We start from the raw sequence: 17,085 nt of genomic DNA on the forward strand, positions 1-17,085 counted from the left end.
ATCACCACTAGCCTGGCTAGAACTAGATTGTAAATGTCTGTTTCCATTTGCAACAACACACGACTTAAAAGAGCCTGAAAAAGATTGGAATAATTCAGATTTAATTGATATGTGTAAAAGATGTCATAGGAAATGCAAAGGAGGTTATATAATCTTCACATTAGAATGAAGCACCTCCTGAGCTTAGGACTTTAATTTGTATCTTGCGTAAGTTTAAAAACAAAACAATAAACAAAGACCTGGATAAGGATAGTGTCTGATCACACTCAATATTTAAGAAAAAGAAAATACAGTGTGAATATACAGATTAAAAAATTCTTCCTACTATTACCTCAAGTATTCTTTTTTCAGCAAAACCTATAGAGATTATATTCAGAGACCATTTCTAGAAAAGACCTCTCATAGCTTAACATTACATTGTGCCAGGCCAGTTGCAGAGCTCTCTGCCTGTATGAATTCTAGTTTTCAGCCACCTTTCACCATAGGTTCCTGCCTACCAAGTTCTGCTGGAATTGTTCTACAAGGGCCACTTGTACGTAGCAATTTTTCCATGACTTCATGACAAGCAAGCATAATTCCTTAGCAGGTTTATTTTTTTCTGTGCTGACAGCAAGGTGGTAATGTCTCCCACACTACGTAACGTAAATTCAGAAACTGTATGAGAGGTCTTCATGGGATTTGGAACATGAGTGGCTGGCTCAGTGGTGAGAATATGTGGTGAGAAACGCCTACCTGTACGTCCCAGAACTTTCTTAAAGTAGTTCATTGTTGGGGCTGCTGCATAGCCATTCACAGTACAGAATGAAAGTCTTGGCCTATAAAAGCACTTTGCTCCAGTGTATTGCTCAATTTTTTTTTTTTAATCAAAATCTACCATGAGAGTCCAAAACTAAGGTACCTCTCTAGAGACAACATATTTGAAGAACGTTAGTTACAGAGGAATAAGCTGCCTTTCTTATATTGTCAGTGTGCAGATTCTCATAGCAAAAGATTAACATAAGTTACTATTTCCAGAATGACTGATTGAGGAAAAGAAAAAAGAGCAGCATATAAGATATACAAGCTTCTTTTATGAAGCAAAATAATTTGGACCATCAGAAGCCATATCTTAATGACACAGTCGCACAACACTGCTTCACGGGTAGCCCACAGGAGTATTACCCTAGTTAGACCAAGACAAGTTTTGGACAGTTTTGAGATTTGAAAGACTCCAGAAAACTGACCTCTCTCTTTAGGATGACTCTGCAGCTTGTAAACATGGAACTACAGTTCTGAGTAGATCTTAGAGCAGACGCTCTCCTTTTATAAAAGCTGACAGGTTAAATTCACTGCAGAGGCAGATTTAAGATTTCTCAATATTCGAGCATACACTTCCACCTTCATCTGACATTTTGTATTAACTTTCATCTAGAACCACTTGAAATTCTCAAATGGATAGTACACTTATCCACAAATACTGTGAGATATAATTATCAATATCACAAATGCTCCAGTCTTTGGCATACATGGACTGTATGAGTTAGGCATAATACCACCAAATGCACCAATACAGTACATACTTACTATCATTGGAAAGAAAGTAAATTATTCTTAATTTCATTAAGGTTGTAAAACAACAAGGGTCAGTAAAATTCAGAAGTAATAGCTAAAAGGTCTTCAGTGCCCTCCAAATATTCAATATACACTGGTACTAACTGAAGTACTAAATAAAGTAAGTGTTTGTTTAAATATTGCAATAGTTTAGAACTAATCACTGCAGAAACGGTCAAAATAAGTTTCAGTTCTTCCACTTTCCCTCAACTGCTGGAAATCTTTGACAGAAATATAAATGCTTTTCAAGGGCAATTTTGAGCTTACATTTGAAAGTACATTTACACTTCTAAATATCTAGATTGGACCAGAGGTAAGGCAAATGTGTCAAATCAAGACAAGAGTGCCCCTCAGTGGCAGTATGTTGATATAAAATACAACTATATGACACTTTAAAATGATATTCTGAATATTTATTTTCATCACTCAGGGACAAATGCTCCATTAAATCACCTTCTTTCGAAACTATGTCATTACTAAGAATCAGAGGCTTTTAGCACATACAATTCAATAATTAATGAATTTAAGTATGTACATCATCAGGTATAAATATATCCTATAAAACAACAGTTGCTAAATACTAAACAGCTCGTTTAGTAATGGATGATGAAAAAGCAGGGCCACCACAAGGAGAGGAGGAGGAAGAGGCAGAACTCATAAACGAGACAGAAACCAGCCGATCCCTGTCCCTGAGTGAGCTGCGAGATATGCAAAAAGATTTCAGCTGTCATCCAGGTGAGCACATTGTCACCTGGCTGCTCCGGATGCTGGGATAAACAGGGCCAGCAGTCTGGAAGTAGAGGGTAGCAAAGCCAAGCCGCTGAGATCCCTTTCTAGGGAAGGCGGCATTGACAAAGCGATTGGGAAAGGGGCACCAGCCCTCAGCCTCTGGAGGCGACTCCTGTCAGCTATGAAGGAAAGGTATCCCTTCAAGGAAGACATTATATATGACCCAGGCAAGTAGACCACCATGGACAGAAGAATCCAGTACCTGAGGGAATTAGCCATGCTGAAGATTATTTATGGTGACCTGAACAACAAGCAGTTACCCAAAGATCCAGATGAAGCCCAGTGCACACAACCCACGTGGCGGAAGGTTATAGGGAGCGTACCATCGTCACATGCAAACTCATTGGGAGTACTGACTTGATGGAGTCAGTACTCCATCAAGATGGAGAGAGAGCAATAGTGGATGAATTGGCTGGCCACCTCCAGGAATACAAAGAAAATATTTCCTCCTCCCTTGTCTCAGCTGTGGAGAAACTGCACCAGGAGGTGCAGTAACTCAAAGAGGACAGGTCATGTCCTACTCCCCACCTGTATGGACCAGTATGGCAGCTATTAGGAGTCAGCATTCCTCTGCTCAAGAGAGAGGATATGGAGGGTACACACCACAGGCCACCCTGTGGTTTTACCTGCGTGACCATGGAGAGGACATGAGGAAGGGGGATGGAAAATCTACCTCGATCCTAGAGGCACGGGTAGGTGAGTTGCAAGGAAAAACAATCACAAATGGGGTTCTTCCAGGAAAACTGCTGCTCCAGTTTTCAGTGGGCGATCCCCCAGACAGAGTAAAAGGGCTGATCTTACTCCTGATTTTAATGAATGAGCTCCTGACTCGTATATACAAGAAATGGGTAATGGATATTATGACCAGGACTAGGCGTCCCTGCCTGCAGCCAGGTGAGGAAAGGGACAATGGGGTTTACTGGACCGTGTGGATTCGATGGCCTGGCACATCAGACCCACAGGAGTATAAGGCTCTAGTGGACACCGGTGCACAGTGTACCCCAATGCCATCAGGCTATACAGGGGCAGAACCCATCTGTATTTCTGGAGTGACAGGGGGATCCCAACAGCTAACTGCATTGGAGGCCAAGTGAGTCTAACTGGGAATGAGTGGCAAAAGCACCCCATTGTGACCTGCCCAGAGGCTCTGTGCATCCTTGGCATAGACTGCCTCAGGAGAGGGTATTTCAAGGACCCAAAAGGGTACCGGTGGGCTTTTGGTATAGCTGCCTTGGGGACAGAGGAAATTAAACAGCTGTCCACCTTCTGTTGTAGGGTTGCTGAGGGCTGAAGAAAAACAAGTGCCGATCACTACCACAATGACGCACCAGCGGCAATATCGCACCAACCAAGACCCCCTGATTCCCATCCATAAGCTGATTCGTCGACTGGAGAGCCAAGGAGTGATCAGCAAGACTCGCTCACCCTTTAACAGTCCCATATGGCCAGTGAGAAAGTCTAATGGAGAGTGGAGACTAACAGTGGACTATTGCAGCCTGAACGAAGTCACGCCGCTGCTGAGTGCTGCCATGCTGGACGCTAATTGATATTGCTAATGCATTTTTCTCAATCCCTTTGGCAGCAGAGTGCAGGCCAAGTTTGCTTTCGCTTGGAGGGGCGTCCAGTATGCCCAGAATCAATTGCCCCAGGTGTGGAAACACCGTGCTACCATTTGCCATGGACTGATCCAGACTGCACTGGAACAGGGTGAAACTCCAGAACATCTGCAATACATTGATGACATCATCGTGTGGGGCAATACAGCAGAAGAGGTTTTTGAGAAAGGGAAGAAAATAGTCCAAATCCTCCTGAAAGCTGGTTTTGCCATAAAACAAAGTAAGGTCAAAGGACCCGCACAGGAGATCCAGTTTTTAGGAATAAAATGGCAAAATGGACGTCATCAGATCCCAATGGATGCAATCAACAAAAGAACAGCCATGTCTCCACCAACTAGCAGAAAGGAAACACAAGCTTTCTTAGGCGTTGTGGGCTTTTGGAGAATGCGTATTCCAAATTACAGCCTGATTGTAAGCCCTCTCTATCAAGTGATCTGGAAGAAGAATGATTTCAAATGGGGCCCTGAGCAACAACAAGCCTCTGAACAAATTAAACAGGAGATAGTCCATGCAGTAGCCCTTGGGCCAGTATGGGCAGGACAAGATGTAAAAAGTGTGCCCTACACTGCAGCCAGGGAGAATGGCCCTGCCTGGAGCCTCTGGAAGAAAGCACCAGGGGAGACTCGAGGTCAACCCTTAGGGTTATGGAGTCGGGGATACAGAGAATCCAAGGCCAAAACTGAAAAAGAGATATTGGCAGCATATGAAGGGGTTCAAGCTGCTTCGGAAGTGGTTGGTACTGAAGCACAGCTCCTCCTGGCACCCCGACTGCTGGTGCTGGGCAGGATGTTCAAAGGGAGGGTCCCCTCTACACATCATGTGGCTGATGCTACGTGGAGTAAGTAGGTCGCACTGATCACACAACAGGCTCGGATAGGAAACCCCAATTGACCCACAAATCTTGGAAGTGGTCATGCACTGGCCAGAAGGCAAAGATTTCAGAATATCACCAGAGGAGGAGGTGACGCATGCTGTAGAGGCCCCACTATATAATAAACTACCAGAAAATGAGAAGCAATATGCCCTGTTCACTGATGGGTCCTTGTCGTATTGTAGGAAAGCATCAGAGATGGAAAGCTGCTGTATAGGATCCTATACAACAAGTTGTAGAAACTGCTGAATGAGAAGGTGAATTGAGTCCGTTTGCAGAGGTGAAAGCCATCCAGCTGGCTTTAGATATTGCTGAACGAGAAAAGTGGCCAGTGCTCTGTCTCTGTACTGACTCATGGATGGTGGCAAATGCCCTGCAGGAGTGGTTACAGCAATGGAAGCAGAGCAACTGGCAGCGCAGAGGCAAACCCATCTGGGCTGCCGCATTGTGGCGAGATACTGCTGCCCAGGTCGAGAGCCTGGTTGTAAAAGTACGTCACGTAGATGCTCACGTACCCAAAAGTTGGGCCACTGAAGAACATCAAAACAACCAACAGGTGGATCAGGCTGCTAAGATTGAAGTGGCTCAGGTGGATCTGGACTGGCAACATAAGAGTGAATTATTTATAGCTCAGTGGGCCCATGACACCTCAGGCCATCAAGGAAGACATGCAACATATAGATGGGCTCATGATCAAGGGGTGGACTTGACCATGGACACCATTGCACAGGTTATCCATGAATATGAAGCATGCGCTGCAATCAAGCAAGCCAAGCGGTTAAAGCCTCTGTGGTATGGAGAATGATGGCTGAAATATAAATATGGGGAGGCCTGGCAGATTGATTATACCACACTCCCACAAACCCGCCAAGGCAAGCGCTATGTGCTTACAGTGGTGGAAGCAACCACCTAATGGCTGGAAACGTATCCCGTGCCCCATGCCACCGCCCAGAACACTATCCTGAGTCTTGAAAAGCAAGTCTTACGGTGACATGGCACCCCAGAAAGAACCGAGTCAGACAATGGGACTCCCTTCCAAAACAACCTCGTAGACACCTGGGCCAAAGAGCATGGCATTGAATGAGTATATCACATCCCCTATAAGGCACCAGACTTCGGGAAAATGAAACAATACAATGGACTGTTAAAGACTACGCTGAGAGCAATGGGTAGTGGGACATTCAGACATTGGAATACACATTTAGCAAAGGCCACCTGGTTAGTCAACACTATGAGATGTGCCAGTCGAACTAGCCTGGCCCAAGCAAAACTTTTACGCACTGTAGAAGGGGGTAAAGTCCCTGTAGTGCACACAAAAAACATGCTGGGGAAGGCAGTCTGGGTTATTCCTGCCTCGGGCAAAGGCAAACGTATTCGTGGGATTGCTTTTGCTCAAGGACCTGGGTAATGCGGAAGGATGGGGAAGTCCACTGTGTACCTCATAGGGATTTGATTTTGGGTGAAAATAGCCAATGATTTGAATTGTATGATGTTAATTGCTATATAACATCGTATGTCATCACTTCTGTGGTGGCTATATGCCATACCAATGGTATTACAGTAAGAATCACCAGATTAATGAAGAATCAATTTTGATGAAGCTGAGCAAAGTGCAGAGATGATGGAACCAGAACTGGCTTCAACATGCAACAATGCAACACCACACACCATCTCTCCTGCCCTGAAAAACTTATGACAGATGGAGCCCAAAGTCATGGACTAAATGAACTCAACAGACATTCTAGAGGGATGGCCCATAGACTTAGGGAATGATATCTGTGTGTATATATCAAAAGACAGGAAAAGTGGTGGTGATTAACTGGAATGTATTGGAAAGTGTGGGACCTGGGCATGACGCAGATGATATGGAATAAGGGGTGGATACTGTCCTGGTTTTGGCTGGGATAGAGTTAATTTTCTTCCTAGTAGCTGGTATAGTGCTGTGTTTTGGATTTAAGATGAGAATAATGTTGATAGCAACAACTAAAACATCAGCATGTTAAGTAGAGCTTACACTAAGTCAAGGACTTCTCAGTTTCCCATGCTCTGCCAGCAAGGAGGTGCACAAGAAGCTGGGAGGGAGCATAGCCAGGACAGCTGACCTACGCTGGCCAAAGGGATATTCCATACCATATGACATCATGCTCACTATATAAACTGGGAGGAGTTGGTTGGGGGGCAGCAATCACTGCTCAGAGACTGGCTGGGTGTCGGTCAGCAGGTGGTGAGCAGTTGCATCACTTGTTTTTCCTGGGTTTTGTTTCTCTCTCTCTTTTTTGTTGTTTTCCTTTTCTTACTATTTTTTATTATTTTTTTTATTTATTTATTTCAATCATTAAACTGTTCTTATCTCAACCCACGAGTTTTTTTACTTTTGCCCTTCCAATTCTCTCCCCCATCCCACTGGGGGGGGGGGGTGAGCGAACAGCTGTGTGGTGCTTGATTGCTGACTGGGGTTAAACCACAACAATTTGCCTATTATAGGTGAGTGTTTTGTGGTTGGCTGTGTGTATATGTCTACACTTCCATGTTATTTTTAAACAAGAGAGATTGATTTTTGCATCAAGGCTTCTCACAACAATTCTGCAGTATTCAAAGTGTTTATTTAGTTCTGTGTCATGAGCAGTAAGAAAGCATGCAGTAGTTCTTTGAGAACTTTAAAAACTACAGTATCTGCATTGCCTGTAGGGCTTGCTGTGTGTACCAGGTTGTATTAATTCACTCAAAGAGTAAAACTTTGTCATACTTGGAGAATTGTTCAAGCATATAGTGCTTTCAAAGCGCATCCTGAAACCTGCCTAGGCTCCTTCCTCCACGCTGTGGAGATTATAGAAGCATAGGTCAAGAATATTCACTACTACAGGCTTAGACAAATAGCACCTCACTGCAGCTGATCACTGGGAACAACCAACAGGTACTAAACAATTGCACTGGGGAATTGGAATAGAACGGACAGCTGTTGTACTTTGTATGTTCATTAGCACTTTTTATCTAATCTGGTTATCTCAATATTCTTGCTGATTTAAATAAAAACAGGCCTTGAAGCATCACTACAGTTTTATTTTTTTAGGGCTAAATCATCTCCTCCATCATACTTGACATACATAGCTGCAAAAAATATAGCCATGGCTAATAACACCTGGTGGCAACGATCACAAAATCTGCATGGGCAATTATTTTACACAACAGTATAATAATGTAATAATTTACTAGCTTCCAAGTATGGTCACCAATGCCCGGGAATCTGAAACCTTCTGAGAGTTTCAGCAAGGAAATTCTACTCACGTACATCATGGGAAATTCTCTTCAAGTAAAGTAGTTCTACTTACTAATTGTAACTTTGTCTTTATCCCCCAGCATGACATTGTTCGGAGTGAGATCTCGATGAACAATCCTTTTCTCTTTATGCAAATAACGAAGAGCTAGACAAAGCTTAAAAACAAACAGAAAGAGCCTGACAAAGATTCTTAACTACAACCTAAATAAAAGCACATAAAATTAAATTCATATCTGATATTAGTGCCCGATATAATAAGCATTACTTTGTCATTTATTAGCCTAACAAACATAAATGGTGCTACTAATTACATGCAGAAAAGTCCTGGTAACAAAAAAACCTGAGGCCCTTACTTGGATAAATATATGCCATATTCTTTCTTCTGTAAACTGTTGTTGCTTTTGCTTCAAAGAGTGAAAGTGTTCTCCCAATGGCACTCCCTCTATGAGTTCCATGACTATGTACAATCTGTCATCTACATAAAAGAAAATGAATTAATAGAACATTACATTTATACAAAGGGCATTTGAAAATAGAGTATTTGATGTTAAAACATATTTTAAAAGCTGTTATTTTTTACTTTTTAAAAATTTATTTGTACAGACAAATACATTTTAATCATAGTTCTACTCCTTGTTATTCCATTTTTTCCTCAATTTATATCACAGCAACTATAGGAATTCACTGCCTGATAATCACAGTGGGCAGGTGTATGTAGCTAACTCTTTATAAAAAGAAACTTAAGACAATATGGCTAAGGAATCTATATCATTCATTCTACTAGTCACTACAGCTTTTCTCCCTGCTTCGCATTCCAGTTGTAAATTTTGGATCCTTAACTCTATAGGATGAGAATGATGCTTTCCACATGTTTACATTGCATCTAGTTTTACTGATAGATAAACAACTATAAATACTATTTCTCACCATTTTTTCAGTTTTAAAGGAATATAAGCCTGTCTGAACTGTAGCAGTTCGTGAAGAAAATATTACCATTTGTTGCTCAAATTTGATACACTCCTTCCAACCTGTAAGTGCTTTTATTATGTATTTTATTTCTTCGTTATGTACAATGTGGTAATTCTGTACATTTATACTTACTTTCCAAGAAGGTTCTATAATACCGTACAACATTTGGGTGATAAAGCTACAATGAGGAAAGAAATTTAGATGTTTAGAATAGTTAAACTGATGGCACAGTATTTATAATGTTTAGCTACACATTAGAAGGAAGGATTCTACATGACAAACTTGCTTATGAATTGCAGTGCAGTAGACCTTCGCTGCTACCCCAAACGCAGAGAAGTGTTGCACATTACTAGAGCAACCAGGAGGAGAATACAGCATGATTCCTACCCACTCTCCCCTTAATAACTGAAAGAGAGTAAATTAAGTTTGAAGACAGGCAATTATGCCTGCATCAAAGTATTGGCTTTCTTAGCCTAAGAACACTAATGATCAGTCTGTTTTTTTAATTTTTAATTACAAAAAACACTATCTTCTCACTGTATTTTAAACCCAAGGATTCATTACATGGAACAAAGACTCATGAGTTTTCTATCACAATCTTAATTTACAGAATCCCTGAAAAAAGTTCAAATACTGCCAACACAGAAAGTAAGAATCTCTAGTAACAAGCATTTGCACTGCTGCTAACACTCCAGTAAGAAGGTTTTCAATATTGACAGCATTCAGGTAAAAGGGGTCAATATTGTACCGATCAGACAACAATAGTAACAGCAGCTGGAAGCCCTGCTATATGAGAACTCACAGTTAATAATGCTAACAGCAGAATGCCCATACATGAAACTAGAGTCCATACCTGCTCTTTGATGATGGTTAATTCAGAGACAATGTTCTTTACACTGCTGTCTCTGTCTTTTTTGTCCTTTCCAAATGCTGGATTGTGTAAATTGACTTCTTTCATTGCCAGGAGATTCTGTCCGTTATGTTTTCTAACCTATGAAAAAGATAAAACCCTTGTGAAATTAATATAGGATGGGATATTATTATTATTAAAGGATATTATTATGGCTATCAGATTAGTTATCAGAGTCCAAACATGTCTCACAAAAGCTATAATCGTAGCTTTTTCTGTGTGTAATGTGATTCGCCAAAAGAACTGGAGCCCCATAATACAAGTCAGCAGTACACTGCTGAACTTGCCACAGTGTTTGAAGTAACACTGTGCCCAGTGTTGATTTTCAGATAAAACATGCTTGAATTTCTGTGGTTTTACACAGATTTGTTAGCCTTTACAATAGACAGAAATGCTGTTTGTGGAAAGGAATTAAAAGAAAGTAAAAGTAGGAAACCTAAGAGATACACTGGTCAATCTTATAAATACAAGAGAGAACAAACAAAAATCACAGTAAATACTAACAAGCCTGGATCCATAAAGGCCCTTTCGGACCTGCATTCCCCTACTGAAATTCAAAGGACTGTAGTGGCTAAAACAGGTATTACGCCCTTTTCATGAACTCTCCCCTCAAACCTGTAAATTAATATCAAAAGGGAAGTTTACCTTATATACGCTTCCAAAAGCTCCACTGCCAAGGTGCTCTAAAATTGCATAATTGCCTATATGTTTTGTAGGTGCCTTACTCTGATTCACACTCTCAATACTTTCAGCAATTTGCTTCAATTCATCCTCCTGGTTATAAATCAAATGACAAATAAATAAATATGAAATATTTCATGCCTTTCTTGTGCTAAGAATGTGCAAAGAATACAGCTTCTTAAAGCTATGAAGGTTTTTACTTACCTTTAATAAATTTAGCTTTGATACCAACTCTTCATAAGCACTGATATCACGCACATAATGTCCAATATCAATGAAGATTTCAAACAAGTCAGTAGGGAAAAGTCTACAAAGGTTTAAATTTTTATATATTTTAGAAACAGTACACACAGTAGCTATTAATCTACAGAAGAGACTTTTCAATGTTTATTATTACAACTTACTTTAGAACCTTCTAAATAATACACTTATGTTTTACTAATCTATTCCGATATTAACCCTCTAACATTACATACATAGGAGTTAAAGGACCTTTCAGAAGTCAGACTTCAGCCTCCATAGATTGGGTATTAATATAAATGCCAGTTCTCCAAACATCTATAAGTCTCTTTAAAGTCAATGCACCTCCTGAGTTTCCAGTCTTTCCTATTTTTTTCTTATAGTACTTTATATTATGCTTGTTGTCACTTTATCCAAGTTCCTTCTTGTAATGCATTAAGTGATAGGATTAACATTTGTCTGCATTTAAAGAATCACAACACCCATCTTAGAATTTTTGTCCAAGAAGTCTAGTCTAAAAGATGAAAAGGACTGAGAAAAGCAAAAGCTAACAGATAACAGGCAATATTTAATTACTGACATGTTTAACTGAAGGTTTGTTTCTTTTAAAGTTCTGGCAGAAGTAGAAATATAGAAAATTGAGGCATTTGGCAAAAATGAAAGACAGCAAATCAGTCCAAATTTAATCACTTTCAAAACTTGACATCAACCATGAACATTCATTACAAACTGGGGCCCTTTCAGTACAAAATCCACTTTTTTAAAAGTAAAAACCACACAAAAGTTATATTTAGAATTCTAGGAATTTATGATACAGAATAAAATCATACAGAAACAGTACTGACAGGCAGACCTCCTAGGCAGTATGATTACTGTCCTAATTCCACAAATCAAACCGTTAGGTTTTACGTGGCCTTTGTAGCCAACCTGGTGAAACTGTCATCTTACTAGTAAAAATGGGTAACTGATGAAAGACATTTTCTCCTTATTGATCCAAACCTTTCAGCAACACTCCTAAGTAAACCAGCTTGATGCAAAGTCATTCCCACGTGAAGGAGTGGAGGGCTCAGAGAAAAAATTTACTGCTCCCAGTTACTTGCTACTGCCCAGGGCTGTAACTTGCATCTGCTAATCTTCAGGATAAAAGTATGGTTTATCTCCAACAGCATTAAATCTGTCCTCAACATACGTAAAATGCTGATTCATGAGGGAGGAAGGAGCCCCTACAGAGCCAGGTTCTCTGGCATGCATACAACAGAAGTGCCCAGACTGAACACCTAAATCTTGTAGGGTGGCACCGATGCAGTGCAGGAATGGCTATCCATAGCTGTGGACAGGACACAAGTTGCCCATTACTATTTCTTCTTGCTGAAAATAAATGACATTTAAAAAAACATGTCTTTCTGATTGGAGTGACGACTTTTGAAAGCTATCCTAAAGGAGAAAAAAATATTTTGTTAACATACCTTTTAAAGATATGCCGATTTCTTTCCATACTGAAGAGAAATCTCAGGGCTCTGAAAGCATAACACTAGAGCAGGAAAAATACTTAAATTAATGTCAAGTTTATACACAAATGGAAAAGCCACTGATAAACATCAAGGATTCCCCTTGACTTTACACATCAGTAAACTTTGTACTTAAATGACTAGATAGATTACATTATTAACCTGATAATGAAGAGAGTAAAAATATATTAAGTTCCTTGTGTATTTTAAAAGTAGGCAGGGCCATTTAGGGAAAAAGTAAAGAAACCAGTAAAAAAAAAAAAGTGGGTGACTATAGCTATAGTACATACGGAGGAACATCTAAGTCTTAATCATCTATTTTTATTTGCAGATAGCTCAAGACTTGAGACCTGCTCCCTTCTCCCATGCTGAAAAAGGTAAACGTAATCAGTGGTTTTGTAATGATGCAGTAGAAACAGCATTTTGTATTTTTTCTGAAAAAAGCAGTGTAGAACACTAAGTTCTAGCAGGGGACAAAAAAGAAAAGTGAGAAAGAGAGAATGGTTAACTTTTTTTTTTTTTAATACTAAGTTCATCATATTTACAGAGACCTTTATGTACCTCAGTTTCGATCTTTATGTACCACAGTTTCAATAAGATCTCTACTGAAGAAAGTTTATTTTTAAAACCGCTGCTGGCAGGTAGTTAATATGTATGCTTTTATGGAACTCTTCTTTAATTCCGTTTATCAAGAGTCAATAATATGGCACATATATGGCTGACCAAACAATGATGACTGTATAAAGTAAGCCAAAGAGAAATAAGGTATTGATATCTGACACAATGCAAACAGTAAATGTATTTAATATAATTTTGAATTACTTTATTGTATCAGTGACTTAAACACTACTATGGTCCAGTGTGATAAACCCTATTTAGACAATGGTAAGTGTGTCTTAGTGATAAATGCAGAATTAATCCCTATGTTAAAAACAAATCTTTCAATATATAGGCAATGCATTAAATGAGGAAAATAAAGGCCAAATGCTACTTTTGAAGGAAGCAGGATACTTGAAGTTTCACAGGAAAGGAATGTATGTTAATGCTGCTAAGAAGCTGCCTCTTTTACAGACAATGTTTCTTTTTAGTCCAAAGTAAACTCCCCATCACAGAAGGATGGTGTGTTACGATGTCTAACATTCCATTGAGAATCACAGTCACAATTTAGCTGCACAAAATAATGCAGACCGGCTGACCCATAGTTGCTACCTTGAAAGTTTTTCATTTTAGAGACTATGCATAGACCTTACTGTAGAAAGCCCATCAGTGAAAGGACACGATAATAGATTAATAATGAGATAGACAAATATTATTGCCATTTAAAATATCTATTTTTCTCACACTAGTATTGTCAGATTAATATTTAACATTTGTGATATGCTTCAGTTAAGGCATGATGATTTTTATATATGGTACATATGCAGAATAAAGGATTGATATCACTGCCACCCTTGAAGTAATGAAGTAAGATCACTAAGGCAGTATGGTAGAAAGAAGCTGAAAAATTAATCATTGAAAACACAGACAATAGAGCAGTAAAGAAACCAGACCAGTATTGCGAGAATTCTAAGAAAAATGCCTATGAAATTCAAAAAGGGTATTCCAATAGCTGCAACTGTATTGCATAGCAGCAACAATGATAAAGGCAATAGAGATAGCAGTGTGAGAATCTGAACAAGGTTTCATTAAAAAATATACTTCTTATTGTTTGCCTGAAATGGATTTAGTTTTCATACGTGGTCATTAAGTCCATTATTAATTCACATGGCTTCATGTTTAACACAACTACAGTTGCTTAATATCTCTTGTGAGTTATTTCCAACACATTCTGCTGGAATCTAAAAAACTCAGTGGGCATAAATTAAGCTTCTTACAGTTGTATGAGGCAACTCTACTAAGCATATGCTCCAGTTTATTAGACTCCATGTTAGTTTCATATACGCTCTAGGAAGACTTTTATTCATCTCACCCTTAAGCTGATTTAACTGAAGTGCACTATAAAACCTCGTTGCAGAAGAAAGGTACCTACTGCATTGAATCTGCACTCCAACCCTAATCTAGAAAAACTGTGATGACAATGATGACACTACAATAAATTTTTGTGTGTGTGTGTGTGTGTAAATGTCTTTCCTCCCTATCCAGGCACGTCTACCTGATTAGATATTGAGTAGCTAGTTAGTGTAGGGCTATGCCAGAACAAAGACTAGATGAGAGGCAGGATCCTGACTGCATTCACCTGTGCCAAGGACCTCCTCACACTTGCCCGCACAAGGGCAACTGGAGCAGCAGCAGCTGTGTTCATCCCTGGACCCCAGACCACTATATTCCTGTAGCTTGGAGAGACACCAACACCATTTCACAGAGACTGGAGAAGAGCCTCCAGATAATTAATTACTACTGAAAACATTTAGCCGAAGTTGACTCAAACCAGTACATTTATGGGGGCATTGACATGCAAAAACAAGAGCCATTCTACGCTTATTAGCTCTATATTTATCCTACATTTAAATTTGCTCTACTTCATGTGATGTTTTCCTGTATTTTATTTAACAGCCACAGTAAGATGCTCCAGAAGGAAACAGATATTCGTACAGTATCAAATCTACAGTGAGTTTCAATGAAGACCAAGGCACTAAAAAGATGATCTGATACTGGGCAGCCTGAAAAAGTGGAGGAGAGATTATCACAAGAAAAATACTTTCCTTTACACTATATGAGATGTCAGAAACAAAGTTGATCAGAACAGAAGACCAGAAATTGAGTCACTATTTAACTTTTAGTTCCTGGGCCATTTGTTATTCCTGGTTTTGTTTTGGTGGGAATTTTTTCCCCTTTGAGTAAGATTTTTTTGCTGCACTTTAAAATAAACTTTAAAATCATAAAAAATTCTCAGGGACTGTTTGGGGCTTTCAATGTGCAATGATAATAAAGGGAGCTACCTGTAATAAATCAGCTTTTTCAGCATTCCTTTCTTTGTTTGGTAAAATCAGCTTTGCTATTGTATATATTCCATTTGCCTGGAAACAGAGAAAGGTCAATATTAACAGCGCTCCTTTGAATAGAAACCACAAATAAAAAACAGTTACTTCAGATAAATCAGAAGCTAATACCAATCAACAAGTTCTCAACATCCTACTGCACAGCTAAATTATAAGCTGAAATGACTTAAATGTACATAAGAATGAAATCATCGTTGCATTTAAACTGATAGTGCAAAAAGCTTGCAAACAGATAATAAAGCAATGCTTCTATCTCTAGAGCTGAAGGAAATTGCAGCAACAGATCCCTGTCACCATGCGGATATTTTGAACCAATCCAGTCACAACACATATAAACTGGAAAAACAGCAGAAAGGATAGCCTGAGGAGTCTGCCTGTGCCTTCAGTAGGATTTTGTGAAAACCATACTGTATTTCAGCTTCCATTTTCATAACCATACTTGTGTCCTCCATTAATGTATCCATCATGTTGGTTTGATAGATGGGCACTCGTAGATTTATTTACAGTACTGCTCCCAGTTACCTGACAAGCTCCCTGTTGGAGACTACTCTCCTCTCTAGCAGAGTTGAAGGGAATATGTGTCAGCTCTGCAGAGGCTCTGCTGCAGTTCCTGACATGTTTTCTCAAACTGTTCATGAAGGTTCAGTTGAGCTAAGGTTTTAGCTTGTGCAGTAGAGCCATTGAGTCATAAACACATTCTGGCCTGCTACCAGAACTGCTGCAGAGTGCTATCAAGGCTGTAAGTTGAGACAAGGACACAGGATAGACAGGTAGAGGGCAGCTACAGCAGAAGCAAATGGTTCTCAACTGCCTGAACCAAGACTTCTTTGCCACTGAACGAGATAAACCTTTAGAGGTCACTTAGCTTGACTTTCTCAGCACATAACTCAAAAAGCTGCAAATCTTATTCCTCTACCTGCTTTTAACTTAAGTGAGTTCCTTCATCTTGTTCACCATGCAACTCTCAAAGTTATATTAGCACAGAGAAAGAAGCGGGATTTTAAATGAAAAAGGCTGTTGTAGGCTGGAACTCCAGTTGAAATGATGTGTGAAGCTATGTCCTGATCTGAAAGGGGGACACTGGCTGGTGCTTTGACAAAGGGAGAGGTCATTGTCTTTCAACATGATGAGTGGGGGAAGAAGTGAAGCTTGAACCTACACATCATCACATCAATTTTTAAGCAATTTACTGACACAACAGTTACCATGCACTGCTATAGCAATGCAGAAAAACTATGTTAAAATCAGCCTTTTATTTCCCAAGTCCCCCAGGAGTTACACTGTTTCCAAAATATATCCAATTTAAGTAAGTGATATTTTATTTTGATGAAAGTAGACTCAGCCTAAAAGATATGCAGTTATATTGTACAGATAAAATGTCTAAATCAGTATGGGTTATTGATGATTTTAGTGCTTAAGATACATAGAAAGTATTTTTTTTCTAGACTTACTTCCATTCTTTCCTCTTAACCAATAGTTTTGAAATATACACAAACTTCTTTCCCAGTCTTATTTAAGGCTTTTTGTTCTCTCGATTCCTCTAGGAATACCTCTAGTTGGGTTTTAAGCTAACTTGAAGGCTTTGATCCCTGACTAAATGTTTAGAGTATAAGAGCTGGCTACAGCTTTTAGTTG

General features: G+C 39.4%; 1 protein-coding gene across 5 annotated transcripts in view; it reads right to left on the reverse strand.

The window, feature by feature from the left end:
- Positions 1–17,085, reverse strand: part of NEK10 (NIMA related kinase 10) — a 121,888-nt gene that overhangs the window by 89,174 nt on the left and 15,629 nt on the right. For 3 of the 5 annotated variants that reach the window (XM_075495576.1, XM_075495574.1, XM_075495571.1), the window contains 8 exons: positions 15,391–15,468; positions 12,410–12,474; positions 10,908–11,010; positions 10,668–10,796; positions 9,966–10,103; positions 9,245–9,290; positions 8,497–8,618; positions 8,196–8,298 (listed from right to left, as the gene is read on the reverse strand). In XM_075495576.1, coding sequence (XP_075351691.1) covers positions 8,196–8,298; positions 8,497–8,618; positions 9,245–9,290; positions 9,966–10,103; positions 10,668–10,796; positions 10,908–11,010; positions 12,410–12,474; positions 15,391–15,468 — 784 coding nt within the window. Of the gene's footprint in view, positions 1–5; positions 75–8,195; positions 8,299–8,496; positions 8,619–9,244; positions 9,291–9,965; positions 10,104–10,667; positions 10,797–10,907; positions 11,011–12,409; positions 12,475–15,390; positions 15,469–17,085 lie in introns of all 5 variants that reach the window. The other 2 variants (XM_075495572.1, XM_075495575.1) reach the window with 2 other exon arrangements.

This window comes from Mycteria americana, chromosome 2 (assembly GCF_035582795.1).
Source record: "Mycteria americana isolate JAX WOST 10 ecotype Jacksonville Zoo and Gardens chromosome 2, USCA_MyAme_1.0, whole genome shotgun sequence".
In the NCBI taxonomy this organism is placed as follows: Eukaryota; Metazoa; Chordata; class Aves; order Ciconiiformes; family Ciconiidae; genus Mycteria; species Mycteria americana.